Source organism: Lepisma saccharinum, chromosome 6, assembly GCF_977018435.1.
Source record: "Lepisma saccharinum chromosome 6, izLepSacc3.1, whole genome shotgun sequence".
NCBI lineage: Eukaryota > Metazoa > Arthropoda > Insecta > Zygentoma > Lepismatidae > Lepisma > Lepisma saccharinum.
In genome coordinates, this window is record NC_139234.1 from 37,059,398 (window position 1) to 37,084,037 (window position 24,640).

At 37.9% G+C, this 24,640-nt stretch overlaps 2 protein-coding genes across 2 annotated transcripts in view; one reads left to right on the forward strand and one right to left on the reverse strand.

The window, feature by feature from the left end:
• Diap2 (Death-associated inhibitor of apoptosis 2) overlaps positions 1-24,640 on the reverse strand; it is a 328,461-nt gene that overhangs the window by 87,590 nt on the left and 216,231 nt on the right. The window lies entirely within an intron of this gene.
• On the forward strand, positions 1,022-13,455 carry LOC145989318 (uncharacterized). The gene is made up of 3 exons (XM_083124650.1): positions 1,022-1,418; positions 7,215-8,426; positions 12,843-13,455. The coding sequence occupies exons 2-3, from the start codon at positions 7,224-7,226 to the stop codon at positions 13,158-13,160; spliced, it is 1,521 nt and encodes a 506-aa protein (XP_082980776.1). The 5' UTR covers positions 1,022-1,418; positions 7,215-7,223; the 3' UTR covers positions 13,161-13,455.

A 24,640-nucleotide genomic window follows, 5' to 3' on the forward strand; every position in this document is an offset into this window, starting at 1 on the left:
CCCCTGACCGCCTTTACCCCCAGGTACGCATGTTATTCGACGCTGGGTGGGCGCCGGGGCCGCTTCCATCGTTAGAAAAGTTCCCGGATTTGAACCGGCCGGGGATCGGTAGTCAGACGAGTTACCGACTGAGCCACCGCGGCCACTATGAAATATTCATCTTTCCAATTCCAGTCCCCTCCGAAAAAAATCCTGCGAACGCCAGTGACCTTAAAGGAAAATTGAGACAGGATCGGTAAATTCCTGCGGCGTATAGGTATCATACAGGCTACTTCTTGCTGTTGGCTTGAAGAGTCGTAACGAAATGATAAATATTAAATGATGCAGTCTAGATTTTTTTTAGTGCGGGACTGGGTCAAGGTAAAATATTATCTTGCACCCCCCCCCCCTTGAGATTGGTTTGTTTGTGTGTGTGTGTGCGCGTGCGCAGAAGCATTACTTGCTATTTTCGCAATACTTGTAATGTTCGCAACAGTGACGTGCCATTGCTACTCAGATATTATTTTTTTTATTGATTTTTAATATTTCTCCTGCCTCACCAACTAACACACTTTTGCTATTTGCCATAATGTGACATATGACGTCAAGCGCAAAACGAGAACTAATCCATAATTTAAGTCCCTTCCTGAGAATCTATTTCCGAGGAGCAAAATGGGGAAAATTGTACCTGGTTTCGCATCTACCACGACGTTCAACTTTGTATTGATGTCGATTTAAATACTTTGTAATGTACTGTTACAAAACACATCTACAAAACTTTCGGATTGTGTACAGTTATACATTAAAAGTATTATTGGATATTTTTTGTTATACTAAAACGGAAATAAATTTACGGTACTCTTTGTGTCTCGTATGAAATCGGGGAAGTCCAGAATCGTTACATATATGAGCGCAACGCGCGTACGTGTAACACAGAGTCTGTGCTGCAAGCAAGCAGAAAGTGTTCTGGAAGTCAATATCTTGAGAAATACAAACACATATATAAAGGACTAGTTTACTATCTAGAGTTCAGCTAGGAAAACACATCCAGGACCCGTCATTCTACACTAATTTCTTCTCCATTGCGACAACCCTTAGTTATCAGTGTACCCTCTAATCGTGGAAGGGCACTCACTATCAGAAACCAAAGTTCCCTGAGAGTCCACTCCAAGCAGACAAAACTGCTCTACAGATAAAAAGTGAAGCAGATATAGTTTTCAAATAGTTTCGCCGCTTAAAACTTTGCAACCTTTAGTGATATAAGTGTTAAGGAAAGTCACGTGAAACAGTTTGTTCAATACATCGATAATATTGAATTTCGAACCTGAGAAGTGGGATGTATTTCCCATAAAACAATCTCTAATTTCTTCCAGTGTTCATTTCCTCATGTGAATAAGACACAAAATACCAGAAGTCGAGTGTTCAAAAGCGAGGAGTAGGTAAGTACAATTTATTGTCAACTCACTATTCGTGTAACATAATACTACATTACAAAAGTAAGAATATAATAGTAATATAATAATTAGACTGAGAACATAAGTGCACATCTGTGAGCTATTGTGACTAATTTAATATTAGTTATGTTTTCACTGTGAATTAAACATCGCAAGCGCTTCTTGCGTAAAATTTCCCAAAGTTCTCATAGAATATTTTCGTGTTTTTGTTACTTTCTGCATGCTCTATGAAAGAATAGGGTTTTCAAAATCTAAAGTCATGGTTCCGCTTTCGTGCTTCCTTTTCGACTGTACTGCTTCTTCGCTGCAGAGATATGCGAGTATCTGTTCGTTTGCCTCATGTCTATGCTTGCAGCCTACCCTCTCGTGGAATTATGTTGTTTTCCCACATTTCACATTGTGCCATAGAAATGCTATAGATTTTGTTATTCCTTTTTCGATAAGATATAATGCCAAGTATTTACAAATACGGGTTGTTTAGATCTATTGACAGGGATTAGAATGTGTTGCTCTATAGTAGGATAGGGAAGATTAGGAGTAAAACCGTGGTCTTGAAGTGACTTTGGTTACTTTTTTCCCCCAAATAAAATGCTTCAATCTGGGCACACATGGAGCACCACTATTGGTAGTGGAAAAAAGAAAATTAAAATTCCTACAATGGAAGAGACACTCATATTTGTCTCTGATTCAAGCTCAGACGACGGAAATGTTGCATTTACGACAGTTATAAACCTTCAATTTCCTTCAATATATTAAATAACTTTTCAGAAGTGATACGTACAGCAATCCATAAATTCATTTACTTATTTAGGCAATTGAATTCTTAAAAGTTTTTCTGCTTAAAGCGAAAATTCAGAGGAGATGTTTGTTCGAGCCTTGGGAATAGGCTGATTTACGTAAATTATCCTACGCCCGAACTTCGAATACCATATTCAACGAGCAGGCTTAATTTTAATAGACAGTTACCTACAATGTAAAAGGAAATATTTAGCCCCAAAGAGACCAATTATAATATTACAGAAATATCTGCTCGCCAACCTCAGCGGCGAAGTGATTAGTACAGCGTGATATGACGCTAGGTTCGAATCTCGGTCTGTGCATGGATGTCCTCTGTGAGTGTCCCTTCATCACTGATTGATTTGCTTTATTTTACTTATTCCCTCACAGTAATGAACGTTATAGGTTATATAAAAATTGAAATCGTAATACAGAAAAAAAATGTAGTATGTAGTTCCTACAATAGTGCAAATTCACGTTAAAAATAGTTAATACGTCTTGGGGAAAAAATAATACTAACGTACAGGCTCGTAAAAAAACTTTGTATTAATCTCAGTAGGGAAATTCGATTGTAACATCGGCCCTATGTAAACAAATCCCATGATATTTTCAGGTAAAGACCACTCTTCAACGGTATATCACTGCTGTCCCCCCATTTGGGGGGGGAAGCCTGTAGGCCTATATATATTCCAAAATTTCGGGAAGTTCGGAAATCGAACATCTGTAACCAGGCCCCTAATTAACACTACTCGAACATAACAGTCTCATCTCATGCAACGATCATGCAACAACATTCTATTAAGCTGGCAGTGAAAAAAAATGTAATTGTAAACCGCCATACGCTGAGTAGAGTTGGTGTTTTAAGTCCACTTTATGCACAGTAAGGTTAATCGAGACTGGACTTACAGTTTAAAGTGGGATCCGAACCACTATGTGCCTCCACCGGGTATCGAACTCGGGACCCCTTCCGCCATACGCTGAAAAACAGGATTCCGAAAATTCTATTGCAGGATCGGCTGGTACAAATAAGTTGAAACTTGCAAGTATTCACCACAAAAAAAATCTCTTCGACAACATGTCATTTGCGTCCCCATATTGTGGAAAACAAGTGCGTAAAGTGCGAAATTTCTGGAAATGTATTCTAATTGGAATGCTTTTCCATTTTTCCGCCGGGACCTTATTATTGATTGGTTGGGGCATAGGCGCCGACTCCATGGGGCTTGGTGGAGCTCGAGCCCCCAATGTTAACGATGGGGGGGCAGAGCCCCCCAAATAATTTTGCTTAAGAGAATGTAATGTATTATTTTGCTTCTCTTGTAAAGTTTACTCTGAATTGCGCCACATGAATTTAACTTTAAATACACATTTGAAATGTTCTAGACCATCAACTTTGGGGGGCTGAGACCGCTAAACCATCAACTTTGGGGGGGCTCTCACCAGAGAAAGCAAAACACATGACTTAGTACTATATACTAAGTATATAATTATGAGTATTGTTAACATTTTTACTAAAAAGTGATGTGCATGAACTAGGAGAGTGGATGGGACGTTCGGGCTACAAATGGCTCTCACATGACATTCAGAACGAGATCATTCATATATTAGGGAGATCTGTCTTGCGCTCCGTGGTAGCAGATATTAACAGTCGGGAATATTTTGCTATTATGGTTGACGAAACTTGTGACATATCCATCCGTGAACAATTGACATTTTGCATTCGAACTGTAAATGAAAATTTAAATATTTGTGAGGAATTCATGGGCTTTTACGAGATTCCGAACACTGAGGCCAAAACTTAAGAAAGGGAGGGAGGGAGTCATTCATTAATTTATTTCAGTGATCAGAGGCCCCCCCCCCAATAATTTTGACAAGTCGGCGCCCCTGTTGGGGGTGAAACTTTTGTGAACTGTACATTTTAGTTTAGTACCTACGATGAGACAGGATCGTCGTTTTCGATTAGTGGCAATTAGAGAGTCGGACGGGATATACCCGATTTTCCGAGCAACGCTTACTTGGCCATCAAGTAGCTGAGCGATCACCTTGCTCGCTCAGCGCTCAGATACTTGACGCGCCCCAACCAGTGGCGACTCGTGGAATTTTTGAGGTGTTGGAAGTTATGGTAAACAGACCGAGGGAAGTTTTCAAAAATGCGTTCAATTACACAGTGACATGTATCATGTATCGCCTGTACCTTGGATTAGCCATTGGATTTGTAATGTTAGCTGCAGGCCCTCCCTGCCTGTCATTTGTGGATTAAGAACAGCTTTGCCAATACCAACCTCCTGATAAGAAAAGGTGCTGTTTCAACTCATAAATTACGCTAAATGTGATAAAATTATTCTAGGGTTTATTGTTATTATTATACAATTATTATTAATTTATTATCATCACTTTCTGATGATTGTAGTAGTTTTAAGTTCAATTTTATTTTTCTATTTTGGAGTTGTGAACTGCGTTATTCATTATTTATTGTAGTTAAGCAACATTAGGAATTTCGACCATTCAATAAAATGGGTTTAGCATAGTGCTTGAAAAAAGTTGAAGAAAATTGCATGACTGGTAACGGCGTCAGTTTGTTTTATTTGTGACCTCCAACTCTTTATACCGATTTCCTTTTATGAAATGTTCCTCCCTTGTTAAATCGGGGAAGATGAAGAGAAGATTAAGACAAGAGGATGGATCAGGGCTTGTAAAAGCTTGTCCCTTGGTCGGCATACATCCTTTTGTTTGAAACAAGTCCGCTAGAGAAGTACAAACAAGATCTGGATATTTTCTTAAAAATAAATATTTCCTCAAAACAAAATATCTTCATTAGAATTAAATTTCTCTTTTTCCCAGGGACGCCCGTTTTTGAGATGATGCTGGATTTTCAATTATGCCGAACACTGAGTGCTAGGTGCCAACAAAGTTCAAATTTTGCTAGGTTTAGAACAATTATGCTAGAGTTGGCATCACTGTTGAGGAACCCACGGGACCTTCCTCGCGGACCGTATAACTGGGCAATCCCCCGCGTACCCTCCCTTGCACTTCCCCTCAGCCATCTGCCTGTAGGATGACGAGAAAAGTTCCTCAGCGGCAGGCAAACGTCTTTGGGCAACAGATCTTTAACGAGCAGGTGATAGCTAGCACATTGACTCTTGACAGTCGAGTAGCGAACCTTGATTGCGCTCAAAATTTTATAACGCTCATTAAACTCTTAAAAAGTAGAAAACTGGAAATAAGTATAAATGAAACTGTAGGAAGTTCCTCACTTCCTACATGGAGGAATCGCCACTGGCCCCAGCTGTACATATTAGTATTTTGGAGCAAGGTTTGTCCAAATCGCAAATCGCACCAAGGAATTATCTTTTCGTCTATTACCTAACTGGTCTAAGTTGTAGTTAAACCCAGCCTTGGCTTTGCAGTTTACCTGTAGTTGCTTCACAGAAATAGTATGCCCATTTTAGGTGGGATTTAGCTCTTTTCTGCCAATCCAATGTGACAACAGGCCTGGCCGTTAACTGAGCCCCTCAAAAAAGGCATGTGAACAACCCTGTAGCACACTTTGCCCCAAAGTCTTCCCCCGGTCTTCCCTTGCATTGGCACCCTCTCCTCTTGTCACCTCTTCAGGGTAGCGCAAAGGCCTTCCTCTGTGCTTCTGTCGGCTGCAGAAAAAATGTTCTATGCAATATCGACTCGACGGCAATGAAACAATTTTTCAATTCTTTACATTTTGCTGTTACCTGCGGTAACACCGATTACATGCATGCTACTCCTCTTATAAGTAATTATATTTAAATACACTATCTACCCAGAAGTAATTTGGCACCCCGTGAAAGTAGCTTATTTGACCTCTGAGGCCATTATGTGACCTGAACTGTGTATTGGGGTGTTTTAGTGAGCCCTCAGCAGGTTGTCCAGCAAGGCAACAGTCGCTAAGACAAACATGGCCACGTCAACTGTGACATTGTTCATGCATAGGAAGGTTTAGGGACGTTGTAGGAATGGCTAACATTTCAGGCGATTAAATATTATGACCAACAGAGATGTCCGAACCCTGAAACGTGAAATTGTCAAAAACCGGAAACAGCTGATGTCCACCATCAGACAGAAGGTTGGCACAACAATAGGAGTATCTGTTTCCATTGGAAAATTGCAACCAGGGGCCCACCAGCATAGAGATTCAGACAGAGCAGCAGTACATAAGTCCCATATCAAGAAGACCAATAAAGCTGGAAGTCTCTGGTGGTGTTTGAACCTTAGCAACTGGACACTTAAACAGTGGAAATTGGTTCTGTGAAGTGAGGAGTCGAAGTTCGAACTTACGGTCCGAGGAGCGAGTATGAGTGTGGAGGATACCCGGGAACATCTTCTACAGAAGTACATACTGCCCACAAGGAAATTTGTTGGTGGTGACAATATGGCATGGATGTGATTCACGTACTACAGTGTGGAACCACTGGAGTATGTTTGTGGCATTATGAACTGTACAATTCTACACAATGAGGTTCTCCCAAAGTTGCAGCGTTTTTATAGAGTAGATCCCTGTTACTACCAGGATAACAATGTCAGTTGCCATGATTCTGCTGCTACTGTGCAGTGGTACCGAGACAATAATGACCGAAGTTTGGAGATGGCGGAACATTCCAGAGGATGTCCACCACAACCTAGTTGAGAGCATGCCTCATCGGTTGGCTGTTGTAATAGCAGAAAGAGATGGCACCACCAGGTATTCACAGACAAACATTTCAGGCAGGTGCACAGTTACCTTTTGGTAGATAGTATATTTGCAGTAAATCATTAAGATGAATAATAAGCAATTCATTCTCTCACAGTGAACTCTTTCCCAGACAATCACATTTCCACTGCTAACTCTATTCATTTTTTCCCCATCCATTATCTCATTTTGAGAAACTTAGAAGTTTTTTATGCAACAAAGCTAAACTGTTTTTATGGAACTAATATTTAAATTCATTCAATATTTATTCATTTATTATGTATGCTTTTTTGTTCGTTTTCCTCCAGAAAGTCAAGATGGATTTTCCAAATGACGTGGAAACAATATTTCTGTGGAAACCAGAAAGATCCCCTCCACTCAATTCTCCAGAAGATATAATTTCAATAATTTCAAATAAAATGAAGGAATGTGATGGCAATTATGATGAAGAATGGACCAAAATTATATTTAAGTCAATCCTGTCATATGAAAATGTCAGAAAATATGAATATCAAAATGCATTAAATGAAATAAATGAATGCCTTAATATATTACAAGAGTCAACAAATGAATTTGTTTCAATGTATAAAGATGGACTGCAATATACCTTAATGGCTTCCAGAAAATGCATTTTGACCATAATGGATCCAGCAGCAACAACCGAAGATTTTCAGCCCTTTGCAGATCTTGACAATGCTAACAAATCAGTAGTGTATGGTCTACGAAGTGCTGTGTATTTTGAATATGGACCTATCAATTGGCAAATTGCACTTGAATTTGCTACAAAAGCTAAAGATCTTGCATGTGAAGAACCTGAGTGGCATTTTCTAAAGGGGAAAGCTTATTTCAGAAAGAGAAGATTTGAAAGTAAAGAAGCAGAGCCTTCACCAGAAGAACTGGAATGTTTGGAAAGAGCTGCAGAGTACAGTCATCAAAATCAACCACAATACAAGGTACTGTTAGCAGAAACTTATAGAAATGCTGCTAAGTATAACCAACAAAGGAAACAGACTGCCATAGAATTTAATAGAAAAGCAAAAGAAAATTTTGACGAAGCATACAAAAATGCAGGCCGCTGTGGCAATACTTATGCACGATGTGCCAATGGATTCATGAAACTTCATGGTGAATTCAAAGACAATCAGAAAGCAAAGGTTTGTATTGAAAGAGCATTAGAATTTTCAGGAAGCAATGCGGTAGCAAACCACATAGCTGGACAGTATTATGAATTCGTTGAAAATAATTATGAAGAGGCAGAGAAGTATTATGTAATTGCCAAAGACCAGCACGTATATGAGGCATATCTCGGTTGGATTAATCTAAAAATCAAAATGGATCCTTCTTATGATCCTACATCTGATTATGAACATATGTTGACATATTTTTTGGAGCCTAAGGAACAAATATATATCAATTGTGTACTGGGATATAATTTTCTAATCATGGGAAACAGGCAACATGATGTCATCAAACACTGGCACAGTGCAGTGAACATTTCATCTGATTGCTCATTACTTCAGGTAAGAAATATAATAATAAATATAGAATCTTGATTTTTTTTAAATTTCTCTATACTTTACATAGGTAAGAATATTGTCAAGTGAGATCTCAAGAAAAAATATATTAAAAATATTGAGTGCATTGAGTTTTATATTATTAAAGTAGTAATTACAACTTATATTTTATCAATCAGAGAAGCTTTATACATAATTAGGGGATACTGGGCATCACAACCCCCCCCCCCCCAAAGTTTTTACACTTTCTACAAAAAACTGTATGTTGATAAATGTTTGCACAATAGATACTTCTGCATTATCTTCAGTGGTGAATGGGGGAGGGTTAGAAGTATTCTGAACCCCTATTTATCATAGTTGCTCTATAATAAATCATGTAGATGCACAGTTAAAAAAAATAATGGTGGATTAACAGATTTTCTAAGTTGGCTATTGCTTTATTTGTCTTTGGCTGAACTTGCAATTACCAGTTAATGACATTGAACATATCTTACATAAACAACCGACACCTAACTCTATGTTAATTAAATGTTTTGTGTTTAAATGTCAAGTGCCGGGCTTTCTGGTCAGGTTTGTTTGAGCTCACATTTGAACAAATTATAGTGATCAGTGACGTGCAGTGAGGAGTAGGAAGTCTAGCAGTTAGAGCAATCGATCTCATGTCTTATTATTTTCAAATCACAATATTTATTGTCTTATTGAAGCCACAGTTCATGTGCTACACGCTCCCTCACATGCTTCTCACCCCCTTGGTACAATCAGCCGTCAGGAAGGAAAGACATGCAAAATAATCTAACACAGTTATTTTTAGTGGTTTTTATTGAGTTTTATCTGCGAAGTTTCGTTCTGGTTTCCCAGAACTTTCTCAAGCTACACTAAGATATACATACAAAAATAAAACCTTACATGGCTAGTCACTCTACACTTCTAAGGAAAGAATGTGTGTCCTTATTTCCTCCTAGGTAAACTGTTTTTTTCCTTGCAGGTGTTCCTTACAACTGGCTGTTTCTCCCCCTCCCCTCCATCCTGTAACCTACTCTTCTTGTCTTCCCTCCCCTCCTCCTTCTGGTGGCACTGACCTTCTCTTTCTCCTTTAACTCATCTGGCAAGATAAAATCTTCCATTTTTGAAGATATACTCTAGCAGCTTTTTCCATTATTGGACTGGTTCCAGGTAGAAATTGCCACCGAAAGAAGGAGATTTCTATTTCCCAACTCCCTCACCTGAAACCCATGGGCCACTGCTAAGATTAATTCTGCACTTTTTTTAATTTTTTTTTTTATTAATTCATATTTTACTTGATGAATATCAGTCAATTCCCACTTAAAAGAATGTGATTTCAAGTACCCTAGTCTATCACCTATAGGGATTAATAGAGGATTGATTTCTCTTGATTCCCTTCATTTTGTCCAAGGAACTTGGGGCAGTGATTGAAATATTTTAACAGGTCATTCTCAAATACAAAAAAAAGGGGGTAGAAATGAGGAAATGATTTAACAAAAATTTGACATTGTTGAAAATTTATAAAACTAATTATATATTCTGTCCTTAAAGAACCTAATCAAATGCTAAATTTTGCCAAGATCATTTGCTCCTAGTTCTTTAGAAAATTAAAAATGGCAAATTTTTCTAGTCTACGGAATAGGTATAATTGTCCACCGAGTGCACATTTGTCACTGCACTTTCATCTCCGTACAGTAGATTTTAAAGTCCTTGGAATGGATATCTGTGGGTTTTTCTTTCCTTTTAAGCAACCAAACATTTTCTGTATAACATTTTCCTTGGTGAAAAGAAGATTTGAACTTTATTTCTTTTTAATCAGAATTTCTTTTTGATATCCGTGAGCATCTCTGTCCATGAAATGGACATCCACGGAGAGGACATTATTTTTCTTTTATTGTATTACTTCATGGAAATACAAGTTAAGCAAACATAAATTTTCAGGTGAGTTCAGCACTTAACGTTTATCACTAAATTCATAATATTTAATGATTGGCAAAATTTCTCACCTTGAGAAGCATGTCCACGCAGTGAACACTTGATCTCAACAAAGTTTGGATATCAGAACTTAATCCCAAAAATCTCACACAAAGAGCAAGACAAGCACCTCTAACCAGTGGTGGCTGGCAGTTAGTATTCTGGGTAGTGCCAACGTGATCAAGAAATCGAAAAAATCTTTGCTAGCATATGTCATAAAAATCTAATGAAAGAGGTAATTTAAATGAAACTTTGTTTATTAAAAATGCAGTCAAAGATTTAGAGTTCCTAAGATTGGTTTATTTTACTTTGCATTTGTAATACTTGGCTAATCGTGAAGATAAGGATGAGTGAACACTCACAAAGAACACCCATGCCCAGACCAGGATTCGAACCCGTGATCCCTGGCATCGTAGCATGCTGTGCACGGAGGTCGGCCAGAGTTTCTAGGAAATAAATGCGACTATTATAAATTCGATGCCTGTCACCTTTACGGTTTTTTAAATAGAATTGATGTTTAAATCTGGCGTGGGACGACCAAATTGTTTAACTTTTAATTTAATATTGTATAGTACCTTGGAAAATGGTGTATGTAATAATACTCTAATCTGACTCATCTTCACTCACTACCCTTCCTTTCACACACTATCGGACACTTTTACTTCACTAAAAAGGAAAACACTGAACAATTAGAGACACCGAGTCAAACACGGTATTCTCGCCTTGCTTTTATAATTTGCAACCCCAGCATGCAGAAAATACATCAACAATCTGTGTTACTAACAACTAAAATATGATTATCTGCTAAATGAACTGTGGATCTACAATTTTTAAAATTCAATACAAGAAACTGAATTATATCTGAAATTCTTATACTGATAGATTTTCCGTGTGATTTTTTAGAAATATTAAAGTAAAAAATCCCCTGGTGAAGCACGTGCTTTTTCTGAGGGTAGAGGCATGGCACGGTGGCTCTCTACTTAGAGCCACCACTGCCACTTGAAATCACAATGGCTTCCATTCCCTCCAATTTCCTGATGTGTAGTGAACAGTCTTACAGCTTGTGGATTTTTTAAAAAACTTTTAACCATTGTCCACGGAGTGGACAATTTTCCCTGGAACATTACATTTTGATATTTTACTGAACTAAGATTTTCATAAGATTATTTTTTGATGTTCATAGGACATTCTAAGGTGATTAATTACTTAATTGCAATACATTAAATCTTAACTTGTCTAAAGAAAAAAATATTAAAATAATCTACATCCATAAATTTTGATTGAGGACAGTCCACGGAGTGGAAAATTGACATATTCTGAATAAAATTCTGAAAAGAAGAAAACTTATTTCTGGAAGAAATTAAGCTGATGAATTTCGCAACTAATGACTAAATTAACTCCTATTGAAGAAAAGTGTAAATTTATTTAAAACCATTTTTATGACTGCTGGACAAGGTTTCTACCCCTTGTTTTGAGAATGACCCTTACACCCCAAATTTTACACTTTATTTTTATATGTGATGTAGCACAATACACTTTCTTAAAATTCCTTTAATGTCCATGTGTGTGTATGTGCTTATGTACAGAGGCACAACCAGAAAACTTTGTAGGAGAGTTAGACTGCTGAAACATTATTTTGAATGCCATTATTGGTAGGATAAAGATGGAGGGATAACATTGAGATGGACCTAAAGGAAATTGGTAGGGATGGAAAAGAGTATATAGATCTTGCTCAGGATAGGGACAGATGGAAGGCCTGTGTTGCTGCATCCATGAACATTCGGGTTTAAGAAGGCTACAGAGTTAGTTAGTTAGTTATTATTGGTAGGACTTCCCATAACCCCCCATTGGTGCACCCATGATCCTTGCATCATACATGTGTTTGTGCGCAAGTGTAGCAACTGTGTGAAGAAAATCAAAAGCTACATAACCACATTTTCAGTTACCTGAAGTATACGTCTAAAGTTTGTACTTGGTTATTTAACTATTTGCAGACACAGATAAATAAAATTCAGGTTTCATGCCAAACTATTACTTCCATTAAAACTAGGAAGTTATTTCATCTGTATTAAAACAACACTGTCCTGTATGTGTTGTGTGGGGTGCATGTGCAATGCTTTAAAGATTTACCCATAACCCATTGTTACTCCAAGTGCTGAGGTCACTGCACTTCACTGATAGTGATGATATTGATGTTGACTTTCTAAGTGTCTTATGGATTGGAAGATATTAATTTTACATGTACTTCATTGGAGCCTGGGACAAGTTGCACACTTGCACCCCTCCTTCACCAAGGTCAAGGTAATTTATGGAATCCTGATTGGACTGTCTGGCTGTTCAAGTTAGAAACTTATACTGTGCTTTTCATTTGTTACTGCTACGTATATCTTAGAATATTTGTTGTTGTTGTTGTCAATATAGTGCTCTCTTCTAATTTCATTACAGAATGTATCTCTTTTTTACAAAGAAAGGTGGTATAAGTTAAACATCTTGCAAATGCTCTTTAATGAGACTCTTGCCATTATGACCCAATATGAAGGAATTTTGAGATCAATTGAAAGCAAATATCCTGAGGTTAATAAAAAAGATAGTATTCCGGACCATCAAAATATGGAAGTCACAAGAAGCAGAGAAAGAACACGACAGCAACGAAGTAAATCACAAGGAGTCAGTCAATTACAAACATTTTCTGGATCAATGACCCGTAGCAGTTCTCAAGCACCAACTGGTAAAGGATCATGGAGAAAACGAGAACAAAAATAAATCTTGGTAGTTTCCAGTAACCTTGTAATCAATCTTGCAATGTTTCTATAAATAGTCTGCAACTTTCATCAACAATTCTGTCACTGATAATGTTCTTACACATAGGCGTAACATGGGAGTTAACTTTGGGGAGGCAGAATCGAAAAGTTTACAAGCTCATAAAAATATCATCCTGGACTATTTTGATAAATAACTGTTAAATTTGCAGTCATAACAATTAGTCATTACTTTGCTCCTCAGGTTCCAGGAGTTTAACAAAAGTACCATTAACCTGTAAATTTTCAAAACCAGAAAATTGGGGATGAGTGCCCCCTCCTCTCCCTTGCCTCTGCCAAGTTAGGCCTATGTACTTACAGTTTAAGAGAAAAATTAATGGACAGTGTTCTTCTAGGTTAATGAAAGTTCGAGAAAAGAGTATCTCCCACGTAAAGCAAATAAAGATATTTATTCGGTAATGATCAAAATGAGATTTTTTACTTGAATGAGGTTGGTTGCATGCTCAGCTTATCTACTGTAAGTTAGAACCAGCAAGAGTTAGTTTGCATGTTAGTTGGTTAATAGAGACAACATTGGTCTTATGTTGTGATGGAAGCAAGAAAATTTATATTTTTCTTATGATCTATGGAATTGAGGTGCAGTCAATATATGCATATTTCAGTGCTCAAAGTGGAAAATGGTAAACCACAGGTAAACCATTTCTTTTTACATGGTGGATAAAAAAATATGAACACCCTGATACAACACAAAAATATTTATTCGTAGGAAGTTGCTCCACCCTTGGCTGAAATTACAGCATCTATCCGATGTAGGGTGGACAAATGCAGGTTATGCACAATGTTCAAGGGAATACACATCCATTGCTCATGCAAAGCTGTCTCTAGTTCAGAAATGTGACAAACACACACACACACACACACACACACACACACACACACACACACACATATATATTATGTAAACATTCCTAACACCTTAAATTTTTTTTAAAAAAATGCTAAACTCGCATTAAAGACATATTTAAACACTCCCAGAAATGTGAACATGATGTTTTTCACCCCAATAACTGAGAGAGAACTTGGGAAAGTAATATAAATATTGAAAGATAAGCATTCTTCAGAACCAGATGAAGTTTCAAGCAGGTGCGGCTCGTGCATTATGTACCCGGGGGTTCACTGAAGTCATGTGACACATATTCAGTTTCCGCAAATAGACTTTCTTCGCCTAACAAAAGGATGGGGGGAGGGCTTAAAAGATTTGTCCAGAATTTTTTCATCTGGGAGTATAAGGTTTTGTAGTAGGGGTGTGCGAATAAATTTAGGGCTGAAACTACAATAAATTGTGCCTTTATGAAAAAAGTGGGGTTTTGTTGGAAAATCATGGATGTCCTCAAGTAGGGGCAAGGAATATATTTTTTTCCCCAGGAGGGGGAAAAAACCACTCCTTCAGTCTGAAGTTACTGCAACGCTTTTATAATAATTACCAAAAATTACTGTGACTGAAAGTAAATTATATGCGTGTAATATATAATTTTTGGTTGACATTCAATTTCCATGGGGGCGGCCCCCTTTTTCCCTTCCGGACGTCCATGCCGACTATCCTACATTTATTAGAGGGAAATAGCAACTAATGGCATGTGTATACTAGAAATCGAACCTGAGACCCTTTCATTGATACGAGACAGCTTTATTCAAATTTTGGGCTGGTCGACCAGCACACGCTTTTTTTTCAGTGGACAAGGAAGTTTGTTTACGTTAATTATGTGCATTTCTATCAGTCATTTCTTACCTGCGCGGACAGCAACGCCTACACTGCATCAAATGACATAACCTAGATAAAGTCCATCCCTCGCTTCACTCGCAGCATCATTTAATACTTTCCAAGAAGTATCCAAGCACTTCAAAAACTAAAAAACTTGAGACTTTGACACCGAGCGATAGCGAGTCACGTCTTCGCCCCATTCTTTCTCTTTCGCGAACCCGAAGTGTTTCCACCTTTAAGGAAAAACCTCTGAATGCATGCATAAGGTATTTTGGTAATGTATCTCCTTTATTTTAATTCATCGCATCTAATTCCAGCTTTTATTTGTTTCCACTCATCCATCTCTGCCACAATCTTGCATTTATTCCAAGATGTTCGGTGCAAAAGTGATACAAGAGAAGATTGAATATGTCATGTGTGCGCTTCAAACTTGAACCACACACATCAACACTGGAAGGGAGGAAGCAGCGAGAACGGAGCCTTGTCCCGCGGCTTCTGCGAGGGAACGAACTGCGCATGACCGTTGGGTGGAGACATAGGTTCTGCAATATCATCTTCCATGTATTTTGCCCTATTCGCTCCTCGAGCTTCTGCTCCCGCACGAAGCTTTCACAATGGCACGAGCTGTGCTGTGGGGGTTCAACTGAGGGTCTGTATCAGGGCGGCCGATTCGCGGTTTCTTCTTCTCAGCAAGAGAGTTCGCTGTGTTACGGACACAAATACATGACTTATTGTGTAGAAATTTTAGCGAAATAATGTGAAAATGTAAAGATATTGTTTACTGTTCATTCTCGAGGTGATTATCGTATATTACTGGGGGTTCACTGATCCTGTGCGCTATAGGGCCAACCGCGCCTGGTTTCAAGTTTCCTACTTAAAAAAAGGTGCAAATAGTTTTGTACAATACCCTAGTAAGTATTTGTAACATGTCTCTAAAAGCAGGTATTATTCCTAGTGACTACAAGATAGCAGAGGTGAGACCATTATTTAAGAAGGGTAACAAAGAATGCTTGAATTGGTCTTGTCTAAAGTAATTATGTTAAATAGGTTAGTAAGTTTTTTTGGAAAAATATAAAATTTTATCAAAACACCAATTTGGATAAAAAAATCAATATCTAATGCCATTTTTGAATATACAAATAAAATAACATACTAAAATTGATGAATGAAAAATGCATGTGTATGGAATATTTTTTAAATTTTACTAAAGCTTTTGATTTACTACAGCATGAAATTTCGCTAGATAAAGACCAATATGAAAAAAGAGGTTTAGCAAGAAACTAGTTTGCCTTCTATTTAAATGATAGGTGTCAGTATATAGATATTATCAGGATAAAATCAATTAAACTAGCCCTTAAATCAGGTGTACCACAACGTCCACAAGGTTCAATTCAATCTTTACATAAATAATTTATTAGAAACTTTATCAGTGTTTCAAACAATACTTTTTGCAGATGATACAAATGTCGTCTTAAAAAGCATGGAATATGAGCAGTTTCAAAAGAACTCTTATTTCAATGACAAAGCAATTAAACACGTAAGGAACAAGGATGAAAAGCTCTCCCTGAATGTTGGTAAAACTGTTCTAATGAATTTTAATCCAGTAAAACAAAGTAAAAGTTAAAAATGTAGTTATTAAGAATGTGGTAGTCCAAAAATACAATGCAATAAAATTTTCATGAAAATGCATGGGCTGTTATTCTGTTGAATGAAGAGAATGAGCCATTCCCTTATCAAGAAGAACACATGCTAATTTATTAACTGTGCACGTTGTTTGTTGTCAATTTATATTTCAGTTTCATTCAAACTATTCTTACGTAGTCACATAACATTACCTTCTTCTAAGGGTTGTTGTAAAAGCCACGAGAGGTATCTCCTCATTCATATGTCACTCACCCTCGGCATATTTCGTGACACTTTGCTCCATGCCTCGTTATTCTTTGTAGATCTTCGGCATAGGGAACGCACGACCATGACTCATTCCAGCCTCACAGTTTCTTACGAGTTATATGTGCCTAAAAAATATTTATATTGTAATATTTTTTCTTCGTTGTATTGTGAGTTGTCCCATGAATTTCATGGCCACTGCGCTTCAATTGACTTGAAGAGAATGAATCCACAGAACTCATTCCGCATCTTGCGGCAGCTAGCTGATGGTGTGGGGGAGGGTGTAGGCAAGTGCTGGAAACACTCTTCGTCCAGGGCCTGAGATTGAGAAGTTTTGAATGCCTGATTTCAAACTCTACAGAGTGTCATAAAGAAAGAAAGTGTTCATTTTATTGAATTGAATTGAGTTTTTAAGTACACATTATGCACTATAATGCTAATTGGGACTGGGCCTACAGTTTAAAGTAGGATCTGAACCACTATGTGCTTCCACTGGGTATCGACAATGACGTGTTCATTTTAATCCAGACCAACATGGAATAATAGTTTGGTTGCAGAAGAGCATTAAAACTCTGATGTTGGCTTTGCGTTCTATTTTCAAATGTGTTTTTCTTAGAAGTCCACTTTATACACAGATAGGCTAATCGGGACTGGACCTACAACTGAAAGTGGGAACCGAATCACTGTGTGTCTCCACCAGCAGTGGTGGCGATTGGGTTCCAAAACCTGGGGGCAAGGACAGTTTATTTCCCTTTGTAGATAAGGTTTAGCATAGTGCAGGGCAAAAGTGCAAAAAAGTGGGGGGTGCTACTGCGCTCCCCCCTAATTGCTGCCACTGTCCACCGGGTATCGAACTCGAGACCTCTTCATTAAAAGGCTACGACATTACCACTATGCTATCCAAGAGGCCTTCAAATAAAGAGGGTGTGTGGAGCAGTTCAGGTTTCGATGACATGAACGATTTACTTAAAGCATTCCAAACTCACATCCACACTGAAAATTTTCTGGCACCATTTGAAACTATGAGAATAGACTTGCAACATGGTCAACAGCGGAAACTGGAGACCAGGTATCAAAATGAGAAGTTAAAGATTTTACAACTAGATAAAAAGAACGAGAAAAAAGTTTTTCTGACACTCTCTGTTTTTTTAAATTAAGTTAATAGTCAACATTTTGTCTTCAGTCGACTCAGAAGAGAAATAAGTGTCACTTAATCCTCAGATTAGTATATCTAGAAGGGCGTACAAGAAGTTTTCTTTTATTTTTAGAAAAGCACTTCCTCATCTTCTGTTTTCTCTCAAGTTACGTATGTTTGTTTTCAACAATTCCAGTGTCTAGTGCTAGTGTCTTTATCAGTACTTCGCCAAATTAACCCCTCAGGCCGGTTCAACGTACACGTGTACGGACCCTCATAGTGCTTCTAGAGGCAGTTCGACGTACACGTATACGTCCCGTGTGGTAGTGACGAAATGATGCATATTCTGCCATCTGCTGTTTTCCCACATGAACGAAAATGCATGTAACTCAAGAGTAGACTGCAATGTGCTGCCATATGTTGGTTTTCCTTCCAATTACATGAAATTATGTGAGATTGCATCAGTTTATTACTTAAAAAAAAGCTGAGAAATGGTGTCGCACGAGCAGGTAAAGGGCATCAAAGCGGACAAAATTTGTGCGCTTTTAGAGGAACGTGACAGTGAAGGTTCAATTTATTCATTTCTATCTACAAGTGAAAGCGAAGTAAACTATGCAGAACAGCAAGTAGATAGTGTCAGTGATAGTGAAAGCGAATTAGATGGCTTTACATCCTCACCTGTTGCATCATCGAATGTAACCTGGAACTGGAAAGAAGGTAACGACTCTTTCAAAGCAAATAAACTTGCATTTTGTGGATTGTGCGGTCCCCAAAAGGCAGTCAATAATGTCCTTGATGCATTTTTGTTATTATTTGACAAAGAAGTTGTAGAACTCATTGTCAGAGAAACTAACTTATATTCAACCATGCACATTGAAAGCACATTGAAAGCACGTTCACGAATTCGCAAATGGCAACCAGTTACCATGCAAGAAATATATCTTCTTCTGGGAATATTTATGCTTATGGGTATAGTTCAAAAGTATTTATTGGTGTTCAGATTGTGAAGTAGGACTGTGTTTCGAAGCATGTTTTAAACTGTACCACACAACGTTGGACTTCTAAACTAACAAGAACACAAGACAGAAGGAGTACTTTGTAAGCGCAACATGTAAGTTTTTATTTTTATTATTATTTTTGTTATTATAGCATAAATATCATTATTTATACATTTTTGTGTAGAGTGAAGTCTGGTTTACAAGTCCTGAAAATTTCATTGTAATTGAGCAAATGGTTTTTAAGATATGTTCAATTTTGTGACATTATGAAAAAATTGCTGTTTTGGTGATTTAAAATTACCGCCTCTCGCAGCAGCTGGTGGGTATTTAACTCCCGGCTTGAAGGGTTAACAGTTACTGCAGAATACCCAAGGGCAGCAATTGAGAAGAAGCTGAAAACTGAAATGAAAATGAAGGTGGATTCTGCAATCTAGTGATAGAAGAACTCATAAAGGAGAGAGAATAATAATAATAATAATAATAATAATAATAATAATAATAATAATAATAATAATAATAATAATAATAATAATAATAATAATGCTTGTTTGAATTTCATACAGCATGTGCTTCTTTTGCTGTAAAATTCATGGACCACCCCTGGTCTTGGGATATACATATCACCAGCGGTGTAGTGGTAAAATAAATAGTACCAGAGTGGTCCATTCCCTTCAATGTTTTCTCATAATAGACATCTTCCTGTCACTAACGTGCCTGTTTCGAGACATATTCACTGTACAGTATTTCATAAATTGAATAAATATTATCGTAACCTTCCAATTTCTCCCATAATGAAGCAAATTTCGAATTCCAATTTGGTTTATAAAAATTCAAGAACATTTTGATATGCAACTTGCATATTAATAATTAAAAAACTACGAAATAGAGGATAAATCAAAGGTTAAAGTAATAATTGTAGGAGCAAAAAATAAGAACAATACAGGGTGTTCCAAAATGAATATCGGGGTTTCAATGAAGTGTATCTTCTATTACATATACATTACAGAAATGAAACATACCTTAAAACGAAAGGTAACTCAAACAGTTTTTGTTTCTACTTCGCAGGTGATGTTTCGTAACTCCGCCGCAGCACGGCGCTAGTAGTAAAGATGGAGATGACTCCTGAGCGTAAAGCCTTCTGTGTCTTGGAATTCGCAGGGTGTAACCCAGCAATTGGAGTGCAACGTGCTTTTCGGCGGGAATATGGATGTGATCCCCCATCGGATAACAGTATCCGAAGATGGTACAACCAATTTAAGAATACGGGATGCTTGTGCAAAGGGAAGAGCTCCGGAAGACCACGTCTACCAGATGAGCAAGTGGAACAGGTCAGAGCAAGTTTCGGTCGGAGTCCCAGGAAATCTGAAAGACGGGCGAGTCAAGAACTATCAATGCCGTCTACGACTGTTTGGAGGGTGTTACGGTAGAGGCTGCACATGAGGCCATACCGTTTACATCTGTTACAGGCCCTAAAGCTTGAAGATAATGTGACCCGTGCCAACTTCTGTGAAAATGTGCTGGACATGGAAGATGATTTTCTTACACGTGTGATCTTTAGTGATGAAGCCTCATTTCATCTTAGTGGACGAGTGAATACGCATAATGTGCGTATTTGGGGGGGGGGTCTGAAAATCCACACCAAAAGAGTGCAGCACATGAGGGATTCGCCAAAAGTGAATGTCTTTTGTGCTCTATCCAAAGAACAAGTGTATGGACCTTTCTTCTTTGTGGAAAACACTATCACTGTTACTGCTTATTTGGACATGCTCCAGCAATGGTTCTACCCTCAACTGGATCGTGAGCAAAAAATAGCATCCCCCTCATCTTCATCATGAAGTACAAAATTGGTTGAATGTTGTTTTTCCCCAACGATGGATCGGTCGTCATTGTGAGGATGACGTGGCTCTTCTGCAATGGCCCCCAAGATTTCCCGACCTCACCCCCTGCGATTTCTTCTTGTGGGTGTGTGTAAAGGATAGTGTATACGTGCCACCGCTACCTGCCGACCTCCCTGAATTGCGACGCAGGATTGATGCACCTGTGGAGTCTGTTACACCAGACATGCTAGCTTCAGTGTGGGAAGAAATTGCCTACAGACTAGATGTGTGCCATGTCTCAAGGGGATCCCACATTGCAGTGACGTGCGGTGACGTCGACACTTGGGGTAGCAGTCAGTGGCGTGCTCAAGGGGAGGGGGGTTGGTGTGGGTAACCCCCCCCTTTTAGGGCCAGTATTCCTACAAAAAAGGAGAATGTCAATAACAGGAAAAGATTGCAAAATTATGAATGAGTACTAGAAAAAAGTACACGTAACCCCACCCACATTCGAAAGTAAAAAACTATTTGATTGGACTCTAAGCCAGAGATCCTGGGTTCGAATCTCGGATTGGCCATTTGTGTTCTTTGTGTGTGTTCCTTCATCTATTTTGTTGTACCAAAGGTGGCGGAAAAGCGAAGTAAAATGAATTAAATTGAGCAATCAATCAATGATTTGATTTCATTTTTGTTACTTAGCGTCGCTTTTTTGTCACATTTGGTTAATTGTGAAGATACGATGAAATTGATGAAGGGACGAGCACAGGGAACGCCCATGCCTGGGTCGGGGTTCGAACCCGGAAATCCTGGTGTCGTAGCGTGCTATGATAACCAGTCCCCCACGCTTGGTTGATTTGGTGACAGGTAACAAAACACAACACACTTTTTTGTAGTTTCTTCAATGATATTCATTTGACTTTTTGAGTTCTGAGATACATTTTTTATTCCAAATTATTTCATTATTCACTGCAACACATAGGACAAGAATGCGCACTCATCACGGGTTCGAATCCTGGCCTAGATTGTTCATATGAGGTCCCTTAACCAATTTCATCATATTATCACTCAATCCTCATTTTCGCGATAACCAAATGTGGCAGAAAAGCGAAGTAAAATAAACCAAACCAACAACAATATGAACACGCGTTCTCTTGCCCAAATAAATACATCCGTATTTATGACTGTTAGAGACCAAGAGTAGTATATTTAAATAAAACACTACTAAAACGAGAGTCAGATAGAGCCTGAGCATATATTTGTAATTTAATCATTATATATTCCATATTTGAAAAAGAAAAAAGAAAGAAAGCATAACATCATTGTCTGCATATAACACGTTCCCATTTCATAAATAATAAAACTACATCCCATATTATACATACGCACATATTGTACAACGTGTAAAAGGTTGTGTAAATATAGAGAACATAAGTACTGCAGAAAATTTTACCCTGAGTTCTTTACAGGATTTACAAAAAAATCTATGAGAAACCAATCCCCTATCTGTCCTATAGGAGATAGACTGGGGGACCTGAAAGCCTGGGCTTTCAACCATTGCAGCGGGGGGCGAGGGGACAAGAGAGGTAGAGGTAGAAATCTTCCTTTTCCTTGGGCCGGCCGTTTCTACCTGAAAACTGGTCTGGCGCAAGAAGAGCGAGCTAGGGTATCCAGCCAGCTTTGCCCGCGGAGAACACCGATGGACGAGAGGCGCGTGGAAAAGAAAGTGTTGCGTACGAGCTGTGGTGGCTTTAACAAGACAATAAATATTGTGATTTGAATATAATGTGGCCGCGGTGGCTCAGTCGGTAACGCGTCTGACTACCATGCTCAAGGTCCCGGGTTCGATCCCCGGCCGGTTCAAATCCGGGAACTTTTCTAACGGTGAAAGCGGCTCCGGCGCCCACCCAGCGTCGAATAACATGGGTACCTGGGGGAAACCCTGGGGGGTAAAGGCGGTCAGGGGCGTGATGCTGATCACATCACCCCCAGTCACGACCGGATCAAGAAAGTGTGGGGCGTTACCCCCACACCCCCTATACGCCTTCATGGCGTGGTGCTATGCACAGGGGAACACTTTACCTTCTTTACCTTTGATTTGAATATAATTCGAGATGTGAGATTGATTGATCTATCTCTGCTAGACTAGCTACTCCTCAGTGCACGTCACTGCCACATTGAGCACTTGTAACTTGTGACAAAAAAAACTGTTTGAGTTACCCTTCCTTTTAAGGTATGTTTCATTTCTGTATTGCATATGTAATAGAATATACACTTAATTAAAACACCGATAATCATTTTGGAACACCCTGTATATTTAAAGCTTTATATGTAAACCTCATATTTTTTTATTTATTAATCGTGTTAAATTCATCTAATAGGAGAGAAAATTTATTGTCTTCAAAACTTAACTTCAATGTTAACCTCTTCTTCATTTCAGATGATATGTGTTTAATTATTTTGGTACTACTATAATGACTATAATGAGAATGAAGAGTTAACCCTACATGAAGACCGTTTTTTCTTTGCAAATTGATTAGATCCTTATGATCACTGAATGGTCTATCCTTCTTAGCTAAATAGTATGAAGTATTGAAGATCTTTTCTGTCGCATCAATCAAATGCTCTTCTTGTTTTAAAGTAGCATTTTAAAATTTCTGTTTTTTAGATGCAGCAAGAATTTGTGTTACCTTCTGATGTGATACAGAAAGCAGGTGGGCCAAAATTTTTGTTCTTAAAGACTTCAACTGTTGTTCTTTATTTGTGCCATTAAATGAAACTTGACACTTAACCCATTCCTTACTTAATGATAATCCCTGACTTTTATCAGGCTGTAAATAACCTACGGAGCAACACTCATCACACCCTAAATACCCATTTCTTGCTATCAACCATGTATGATTTTGCTTATGCTCCAACCACTGTTGCTCAGACCATATAGAGGGAAAATCAGAACACGACGTTTTAATCACCTCGAAACTCACAATGCAAATGCTAAGAACAAAAGAACAGACGCAAGTGAGAGTCAGCCACAAATTCTCCCTTTTTATGCTTCATCATCTTATCGCAACTAAAATCCATTGTTGAGAGGAAAAATGCTGGTGGCATTGGTCTTAACTTCCATTGTCGACACAATGCAGCCAGCTGATTGATTCTTTCGCCTAAATAATGGTTGCTTTACTGGCTATTCATAACAGAGTAGTGTATTTTATTATATCAGTTAATATGTTTTCGATATAGGCCTACATATATTTAAGGAAGACTTTTAAAGGAAAAAATAGTTGTTACAAAAATAAAGAACCAGGGCGGTCCCAGGGGTTAAAAAAAAAGTACCAGAGTGGCACCCTGGCACCACTACACCCCTGCATATCACTAATTTAATTCAAACAGATATTAAAAATAATGAAAAATGTATCTCTCTCAAGTCCAACAATACAAATTTCAGCGAATTTCAAATATTACCTCTTCCATGTGTGTACATACAAGAAGCATTGTGTTTTATTCATAGAAATTCTGATATTTTCAAAAAATATTGATATACACTCATGCATAACTCACTCCACCTTTCAACTGTTCGCACATCCAAAACACAAAGTGGTACAGGATTTCAGGGTGTAAAATTATATAACAAGTTGCCAGAGGATTACAAGCATCAAAATCCATCTAAATTTAGAAACACAGTAAAGAGCTTGTTAATGAAACATTTGTTTTATTGTACAAAAGATTATATTTAGGTTATTTTTTCCATTAATGGGCATTACACTAAAAAAAACTTTCTTAATATTATTATTACATTATTGTTTTTAAATTTTTCTGTATTATTGTTTTTTAAATTTTCTGCACTATTGTTTTTTGACTATTTAAATACATATAAATATAGGTTAATTTCTG